General features: G+C 45.2%; 1 protein-coding gene across 1 annotated transcript in view; it reads left to right on the top strand.

Annotated features, from left to right (window-relative positions):
* The window catches only part of T265_07719 (hypothetical protein), a gene marked incomplete at both ends in the record, with an annotated part of 23,655 nt that extends 18,729 nt beyond the window's left edge, over positions 1–4,926 (top strand). Inside the window, one exon of the mRNA XM_009173315.1 lies at positions 3,627–4,926. Within this exon, the coding sequence (XP_009171579.1) occupies positions 3,627–4,610 (984 nt within the window). The remainder of the gene's footprint in view (positions 1–3,626) is intronic.
* Positions 4,927–10,072: the final 5,146 nt, after the last annotated feature.

Below are 10,072 nucleotides of genomic sequence, written 5' to 3'. Positions count from 1 at the left end.
GAGGAGACTTAGGGCAAGTCTACCAGAAACATCTGAGGTGCCTATACCTGCAGCACCCAATCAGACAATCCGGATAGAAACTGATAGCATGAAAGCCACTGACATCGGTTAGCCATGATATTGTCCAAAATCTCCAGCCAAGCACAGGGACCCAATCCTGGAAGGAGGACCATCCCTCATTCCCTTCTGCCATGTCAAATCCTGTCAATAACTAGCTTTCTAACACTCCGAATTAGGCACGAAAAACTGTGCTCATCTCGGTAGGCTTGGCATGCATAATACATGGCCCGGTCACTTTAGCTTGTAGAGCTAGATGCATTCGTCCAGTGAAGTAAGGCATGCTTCACTTAAACCCGTCTTTTAATCACATCACATCGAATCTGTTGGTCCTGGCCGGTGCTACTAGCCTTCCAGGTTAGGAACCACGTAATCCCCACTGCAGCTGGTTGGAAACGCTGCAATATATGGCTGCCAACCGATGTCAGTGGCATTCTTGTTGTCAGTTTATATCCAGATTGCCTGAGTGAATGCCTGGAGGTGTAGGCACCTCGGAATGATTGTGGTAAGCTAGCACTAAGTCCATTCCCCGTGCACCTTTACTCTTTTCTTTACAATAAGGCTTTCAAATAAATCATGGTTGTACGGCAGTAAAGCATCGGTGTTGAACACTGACTTCATGCTGTCGGTGATGATGATGTCCTGCTGCATGACGCAACAGAATGCTGCCTTTTCAGAATCGCTGGCTTGATTTTCCATCGGGAATAGTAACAACAAAATCAATCACAGGCTAGACGACTGAAATCCAGACCAGCAGTAGGTCATTTTACTACGGCCCTCCAAACCAAACATTTTTTAAATCACTTATTCTTCCGTCCTATGCTTCAGATGATGCATTCATGACTCGTCCTTCCGTTGTTCCATGCTCTAGAAGTGTTGTGTTTTGAACCAACTTTTGTATCTGTCACCCACAAGTCCCGAGATCCCTGCTGATTTCCATCACATGAAAAAGTTCGTTTCCACCTGCTTCTGGTTCCGCGCTTCCTGTGCAACATATATCTGATTGCTCTGGAGAGCTTTCGGCTGCTGAGCGCTGAGGCTTATTAAGTCGTTATTAGGAAGTGCTTAGGTTAGGCAGAACCGATCCGCATACTGTGCCTCCGTTTCGTCTGAATCTGATGCAAGCCTAGGAGAAGACCAATCACATTCAGCCCTGAAACTGATCGATACCGCACAGGCAAATATCATTCAGCATGTGATTTGAATTTCCAGGGGATGTCCTGCAGTTAACAATATCAGCAAGTGCTGCGTTTGTTGACTTTATGGTTGGCTGGGTTTACAGTGGACTCAGGCAATTCATGAAATACTAACCCAACTGGGTCCGAGTTCAAGCTAGAATCTTTTCCAGACATAATTGCAATCAGATGTCAGCAGATTTTATTTTCCCTTTCGAGGTGCCCTTTGAATCTCACAACATTATACAATTTCTGATAAAATTCCGTCAGCAGTATTTGGTCGCCTATACCAATGAACCTTTCCTTGTACGCGGTATGAGCAGTGGTTGGTAAACACCGACTGAAAAATTAAAACAAACGGAGCTGAGGAGTTTTCACTATCCTTCACGAAAGATCTTGAATGAGAAACTCTTTGACACTGCTCACTGCTGATTTTCGTCCCTCCTCATTATCACTAAACCTAGAAAGGTCTTCACGAAAACAGTGAACTGCTTTACCTTCGCGAGTGGTCTATTTGGAGCAGGACGATTGTATTCATGCTTTCTTCCTTCGACAAGACCTTAACTAGATCTTCAAGAAATGTAATGAATGCGTAAAATAGTGACTCTGGATAATCGGAGAGTTGTTCCAAGTAGGACCTGATGAGAAACATCGGGACGAATGGCTTCTCTGATGGAGACAAAGTTCTGTGCTGTAGGTTTTAATATAGCTGATTCTCGGCAAGTGATTCATGTATAGATTGAGGTCAGTTTGGCGATAAGTGTTGTTCGTTAAATTCTGCTTACCTTATGAGGGTATTCATCGCGGTGTACAGTGAAATGTATCCTTCAAAACGTTGGTGTGAGCTGAATGTGTTAAATGAATTGAAGAGCACCAAAATCTCCTCTGGTTCACAAATCTTAAGGTATCGGGATGTGGGTGATGAGATGGGAACGAAATATAAAAGCCATTACTAGCACACTCAGCTGCGCTGGTCAATGCCGTCCTCTTGGATGGGGACCCCGAGACGGGCCACATCCATGGTTGGAGACATTGTCAGACATGGCCCAGTCGCGCCCTCAATGGCGTTCATGTATCCAAGCTATTGCCTTTACTGCATAGCTTCCTTCCCGAACCCCGCACCACTTAAAAGTCCACTGGCGGTACCGCATTTATGCACCAATTAATCAGCTCGCGCCTCCAATGCTCAACTATCTACCCCACCTCTTTAAATCATCGGTGAACGAAACGGTGGTAGCTACAACCACTGTACGATAAGTCCGCTGTTCTTGTAGCTGACAGTGATGATGAGATGCATGTCCCTCTTTAGTATAAGCTCACACTGCCCTTGCTGGATAACCTCAAAAGACAAAAGCTCTAAAGTAATCCAATCATTTCAATAAAATTTCCATCTCATGTAGTTTTGTGAGTCTGACGATGCCAACCTCACGAGTGGCAGTCTGAGACGTCGATACACAGTCGCTTTGTCGGCCAAACGTTCTAAATTACCTTCTAAGGATCGATCGACAGTTGTCCAAACAACAATCTCTATAGACACTTCTTTGTCTCGAAAGTATTGTACTTTGGCATATATGTTCATGCCGGTTTGTAATGCTGGTAGGGACTCAGATTTCTGTCACCGAGATTGTTGTTCATTTAGCTCGGTAGATGCCGAAACTAAACGGCAGTCAGTAGGTGTCCTTGGGGACGGTCCACCATTGGCTTGTCGAGTTTGTCTGCTCAGACAAAACATGTTCCGCCGCTCGTGTTAAATGGACTGTGAGAACTGCTTCCAGCTCCCCTTGTTTTGGTTTGATTGAGGGAAAACAACTTCACACATACGTGTATTCCACTCTCGTCCAAAGGACGATGAAACCAAATTGCTCTTTATAGGAAGTCTTGATACAAGTAAGCGAGAATGAGCACTTAATTCCGCGGTGTCTTTGTTGAAGTACGCGACAGCCAAAACGGCTGTCTGATAGTAGGTTGACTGGCAGTAGTTCAACCCCCACCCCCCTCCCCGTCAAATAGACTACGCATAAATGTCACGGTGCCACCAGGCTCTTTGTCCAACCAGGTTGGTGCACATTCATCCATGCGCGTGTCTGTCTCACTTGGCTTGACCAATCGGAAAGAAGCCACGTGCGCACGACCACTTTAGCATAGATGTTGACGCCCGCGACCACTCCTCGCCCGTCAGACTACATCGTAGATTACCCTTTAGGGAACACAGGCTGAGTCTCGTTAACGAGCACACTGATACTCGTTCAGAGCTGCAACCGCCGAATGAGGCGGTCAAAATACGAGGGTAATTCACTAGTTTACTGAAGCCACTTGATTGCTTCTGAGGATGTACTACTGGCTGTTTGACCTCATCACTTACACTTCGATAAAACAAACTATCTTCATCTAACAATGTCCTTTGTGTGTACCTCTATCCACAGTGCCGAGCCAAACACAAGAAATGGAATGGCACTAACTATGGACCAGCTTCACCCTGGATCCACCGAAATGGAACCTCCCAGCAGCGCATCTACCATTCGCACCTTACGCAGCAGATCACAGATTGTCCCTCCACCTTTGCCGCCAATCAGTACATCATATGATCTGAAAATACCTCCGACTCCACGACGGACGAAGCCCAGTTGGGTCATTCATGATATGGATGGGACTAAACCCACGTTACGAATTAGTCAACAAGTTCGTTCCGAACGAAGACATGATGTCTATGTAAATGCTGCCAAATGTCCCGTACCGGATCACCATGGCTCCCAGCCGAATGGACGTTCTGCTGTGGGGCGTCTCTCACCCCCGGCTGTTTGGACACAGCTGTTGCCCTATCGTGTATCCACTGTCCCTCCAAATTTATCCGAAAGACTTAAAAAGTCGGAAACCTTACCGAACGATGTTTGGACCTATTCACAATCTTCACCTCAGGACCACTCACAACGAGCTGTGAGTGGTGTGCTAAGTGGTACAAAGGGTCAACAGTTTGAGGATATCCGTTCCGAAGGTCCCCGTTCTCCTCCTCCCAGACCTCCTATGAGGACTACCTCACAAATTCCCACTTCGATGTGCGTCAAAGATCATCTGGGAGCAACCGGTCATGCTTCATCTGCACGCAAGGCCGGTGTCCAGCAAAAGGGTGTTTCTAATTATCAGAGTCTTGCAGATATGTATGGCGTGCGTGAGTCCTTTGATAACAGTCCTGTACTCTGTCGATATGCGCAACTATACTCGATGCCTTTCCACCCGAAAACTCCAACATCCCGTGGGTCATCGTGTTCTACAACGAAAGCTCAGCAGTCACCCTCAGCTGTGTCCATACATTCTCCGCTGAAAGAAAACAGGAGGAAGTCCCCAGCATCCTACATGGAACGTCTCCATTTAGCCGAATGAATACGGTGTAATTAGCGGTTAATCTCTGTACATTCCAATCCCACCCTCCACATGTCGTTCTCTTTAGTTGACAGACTTTCCACCGAAATGGTCATCGAGCTCCCCCTTGCCGACCTTGCTCTGCATCTGTCCAAGAATCTAAGGGAGCTTCGCTACGGAGAAGTCAACCTTCCGGCTGTGTCACATGACTTTGCAATATGCTACCCAATGTAGGTAGGTGCTGTTTTTTATACTGCTCAAGTGTTATTTGTTCCTTTCAATCTTGTTCATCCTGCTGGGTTTTGCCCCGCCCCCATCTATTCATGGTGCCTTCATACACGCTGATTCTTTCTCCTGGTCTGTTTTATCGAGATATATTGGGAGAAGTCGGGGGGTTCTTGAGGTTCTCGACTTCGCATGGTCTGGAGGGCAGCAGTTTGAAACTGTCACGTGTCCGATCTATCTGCGCTCACATGACCCGGTTGAGTGCATAATATTTATGGGATTCATTTACAAATGAGTGCATTTGTCGGAACCAGTCCAATTAGGGTTCAAGTAGAACATAAGGAAACTCGGAGACTGAGTTCACCTGATGAGCCCCAGGAGCGGCGAAACTGGTTGTGGGCTGTTGAAGAGTTTTCGGCAACCTTTAGGATTGGATCTTCAGTTGCCTGAGGACATCACAAACGAGAGAATCAGCTGGGTTCCAGGTGAGTCCCTCGAAAAACCAAATTAGTTTGCAAATGAGCGTATATTCGCTTATTTAACCATGTTTTCATGTCGTGCAAGCTGTAGGAAGTACGAAGGCTTACAAAAATTGACAGAATTGATCGAGTTATCAGGAACTGCTAGAGACCATCTAGTCAAGACGCTGAAGGACGCGCTTCGTCCTTATTACTTATCTACCAGTTTGCACGGCCTGACTGTCTACATGTAGTCCAGTATTCATGTCAGTCAAATTCCCATCCTACCTGAGCAGTGGTCTTCAAGAACAATCTCGTAATTGTCATGACATCGGGTCGCGATTCGACTGGACGTTTCAGTCTTGGTGAACAGCGCGCGTAATCCGTGAAGAACAGTGACCATTTAGGGTGAAAGTTGCTACCGGTGAAAGGAAGAAGGCCTTTGCTGGGGAGTTATCCGTTAGAAAATGCCAAGTGAACAGTTACAGGGAGTGAACAGTTACAAGCAAAACTCTCATATGCATCTTGTTTAAACAAAACTGAATATCCATCCTCTCTTTGAACGCGTCTTCCTGAACTTTCCTGGATGTTCACTGACTGTCGCTCAAATCCAAGCAAATGCTACAAAGCGACTGCACAAATTTCGAAATATATCTCACTTCTCGAGAGACGCAAAGTGGATTTACAAGAGAACCTACAACTCGCATGCCCTCCCATCAGTAGTATCGCCGTTACACCGGTAGCCGACTCGAATACTGTTAGACTACGAAGCTGTACTTTCAAACCATACAATCTGATTGCAAAAGCATAATTGGTGAGCCTTGTTCCTAGGTAGACGGGGATGACTGTTAGCCAATGAATCGCCTAGCCCATCCAACACATACGCACCTCGTTAGGCTCGGTTAGAATGAAGTACCTACTGAAGTTCTTTGAGAACTGGAATCATTCATATACCTAAATAGTCCAACAGGAATCGTACGCTAGGGTCATCGAAGAAGTAAGTGGGTTAAGAAGCTGGGTTTTTCTGGACGTCGTTCTAGGCGTTGACAACAATAATCACACGTATTCGATTGGCTGAATAACCTCAAGGTCAAGCACCAACCATTTGTGGAGATCGATTTTTGAACTGTGCATCAGCAGTACTGCCGTTACGCTAGGACATACAAGGCTGCAGTCGCTCCCCTCAAGGGTCACCAGAGTATTACAAGGCAACTTTTGGAGGGGAATTATCTTCGCTCAGTGAAGATCACTGAGTTCGAAAAACAAGTTGAGAGGACTTTACACTTCTCTGGGTAGGGAACTACAAAAGCTGTAGCGCACGGCAGGTTACATATCCTTTGCGGTTCTGGAGAGCACCTGAATAGTGCCCAATTTTGAGGTCAACCGGTAGCCCATGCAACCGTGACATGGGCGTCGTGAGACCTAAAACGAGCCCAAGCTTAAACCTGAACAAAAGCACCTGAAAACGCAGGAATTAAATCGAAACACAGAAGTTCCGATCAGGAACCCTTGTTTTAATTGGTGCATTGCCTTTAGATCTCCTTCTAAAGTACCTGACAAGCTCCCAGGTGAGCAAAGTGACCCCCTCCGTTATCTGACTCGTTTCAGTAAAGTTCATAGGCTCAGGCCAACATCACCATCCGTCGAAATCCTGCTCTGAGCTGTATCAGTTCGGGCTGCAGTACAAAAAAAAGGATACTAACAGACAGGTGATAATTATTAGGAGAACCAACTCCGAACGTAACGGGGCCATATAACAGCCAGTAGAATAACCGTTTCCATTGAGATAGATTTCATTGGTTGTTCTTCACTCGCCCTTGATCAGTTGTATTCTTGACCCGCTTGTACGCGACAGTGATCGATAGATCAGCCGGTTCGGGCGTTCATTGATTTTTTCTGGTTTGGTCAAGCGAACCAGGCGATCAGACAGATATCCAGTCCAGGGTTCACGGTAATATGAAGGTATTAAGGAGACTGTGGTACACAACAATAATGATATAGGTCTGGTGACTGTGCTGATTTCATTTGTATCATCCTCTCTAAGAAAGTCCCGACACTTTTGTAAGACACGCAGATCACGTGACTGAAATCTGCTTTATTGGACACTTGGAGAAAATAAGACGCTAATATAAAAGGCGCTCAAATTTTGGCATGAAAATCAGGTTTTCGCTGATTCGCTTGGATCTCTGTCAAAATGACATGAGCAACTTGTGAAGTGAAAGCTATCGATAGTCCGAAAAGCTGAGGAGACAACTTGAGATAGAGTACGTTTGGAAATCGGGGGATCAGTAGGCCAGGAAACACATAGTACGAGTAATTAGTATTGGCCGTATTTGAAAAAGAGGGCAACTTGGTTGAACCATCAATCAAAACGACAGTTCATCAATCTTTGGAAGGGCCAAATACGACACGGTAAGCCGAGGCATGCCACTTATTTCTGAGATATGCATATCGCAAGTGATTTTCACGCAGTAGAGCTTGACACATCGTTAGCAAGACTTTCTCTAATGATTAAAATATGTAAATAGTATATATATATATATATATATGCATTTAAGTGATGTCGTCTGGTTAAAGTCATTGGCGTTGAGTATTGTCGTGACCCTATAGGAAACTCTGTGTTATACGCGTGGACACCATTAATTAGCGAATATTTCTGCAAACGAACTAGATTCGATTTCGGGTAGGTAGTTTCGAGGTGCAACACAGCTACAGCCGGCAAAACATTGGACCGGGTGCACAGGAATAGAACAACTGTCAGCCGGAATACTGGGCTTGGTAGATGTCTGTTCACACAGACCCAACTGACTGCAAAAGACAGGACAATCACCGCTTACTCAAAATCAAGGATGTGAGCCCGAGTTGTTATCAGTTAAGACTGTTGTCTGACCATTCACAGTTTTGTATCTACAGGTTGTGTCATAAGCCAGGACTTGCAATAGATGAGTGTAGTGAAGTATCGGACGCCTGAAAAACGGCGTGCCACAATCGATAGATCTAGCACGCCTAAACTCTGTTCGCTTGTCCACAGTTAACAATCACCCATCAAACTTTTATTATCTTCCCTCTCACCACCTTTTTCCAACCTTGTGATTTTTACTCAACTCCTCTGAAAATGTGTTTTGACCATCAAAAATTGTTGATCGAAAGACTGCAAGCGGCCCTTGACCCAGGAATCAGCCCTCATCCACCTTGACGCGAAAATGAACGGCAACTACACAAAACTGGACGTCTATCTGTCTTTACAACCTATCGGTTTGAGGAGTGCCTGATTTTTTTTATCTCTTCACATAATTCAAGACTGAACTTCCGTAATTAGGAATTTTAGAAACTGCTTCATCACCAAGCTGTTGAGTCATCCACTAGGGCACTACGAATTCCACTGAACAAATGTGGTTAAATTCCGTTGTCAAGCTGTGCGTGATCTGTTATGCATAAACCGGATCTCTCAGTCAGTCAGGTGAAAAACGCTTGGAACCGACTGAGTAGTCATCGTTTTCGAAAAAAAGTTTGGTAACAATCGGTAGATTTTCGACATGGATCTCTCATTATTATTCAGGCGAAGTTGGCACATGCTGAGTCACCACCTCAGTCGGGTAAACCATTATCTCCAGAATGGAGTTGTCTGAAACTCGTGTATAGCTAATGTATTGTTAATGATAGTATTTGGCAACAAAGTGCTGGCAAAACGGAGCGATCTGTCTGGGATCAACCTTTTATTCTCCGGACACCGAAGTATACCGGTTGTAGAGTTCATTGGTAGTGAGACAAAACAACCGAGCGAGCGATTAATGAAATCGCGGATAACGACGATCTTCTGAAGACTTCTGCAACGCATCCGGAACGTTTGCTATCTGCAAATGAACGCAAGAACCGCCGCCAGGTGCTGTCGTATTGCCAACCCTCTCATACGTGACCGAAAGTAGACAGTACACAGCGTTATTTTTCAATCGTGAATGAATTCATCTTTACTGATTGTGGGAGATCGTGCATATGTTAGTGAAATACAAGCATTTGCAAACAAATTTGGTTTAGCTGGAGACTCACCTGAAACCCAGCTGAATGCCTCGTTTATGATGTTTTCAAGCGACTGAATATGCCTCATGTTTCAGTTGGTACGATATTCGCGATACCACCATACATGTATAGAAGTAATACACTACTCGTTAGGTTGCTGAAAATTGTTCGACAGCCCACGACCGATTTTTCCCTCCTTGGGGCTCATCAGTTAGGCGCAGTCCCGCGATTCCCCTGGTAATTCAGGAAACCGAAATTATGTGGAATTGAAAACATGTCATTAAGTCGTGGATCGAATTCAAAAACAGTTGTGCAGTTGAAATTTCATTTGTTGGGCTGAGGAGCACCGAAACTACGGCACACTTCAAGTGAGGTTAAGAAACTCTTGGCTTTATTTTACTCCATGGGACTATCCCACTGTGAACCATACGTGCACGCGTCTCAAAAACAAGGCGTCTAGACCACCAAGCATAAACGATCCATTCGTAATCGACTCACGAAGACGACATCAACCTCACTAGTCAGTATAGTAATCTATCTGTTCGAGTGTGGTGGAAATATCCAACTACTCTACTGTTCAAGATAGCTATACGGATTAAGCTTGGGGCAAGTGGATGGGACCGATTGAATGAAATGGCCTGGAAGAGCACGAGGAACCTTAGGCTGATGAGTTGTCATGAAAACCAGGAAGATGTCTGTGGCATAGCCAATGGGTTCCAGTTATTCGGCATCATCTGACTTTATTGGTTATCAAGACAGAGTGAAAACTCACTGAACTATGCA

The sequence above is a fragment of the Opisthorchis viverrini genome, assembly GCF_000715545.1.
Source record: "Opisthorchis viverrini unplaced genomic scaffold opera_v5_184, whole genome shotgun sequence".
Lineage (NCBI taxonomy): Eukaryota > Metazoa > Platyhelminthes > Trematoda > Opisthorchiida > Opisthorchiidae > Opisthorchis > Opisthorchis viverrini.
The sequence above is the reverse complement of the archived record's forward strand: the minus strand, read 5'-3'. Positions and strand labels throughout refer to the sequence as shown.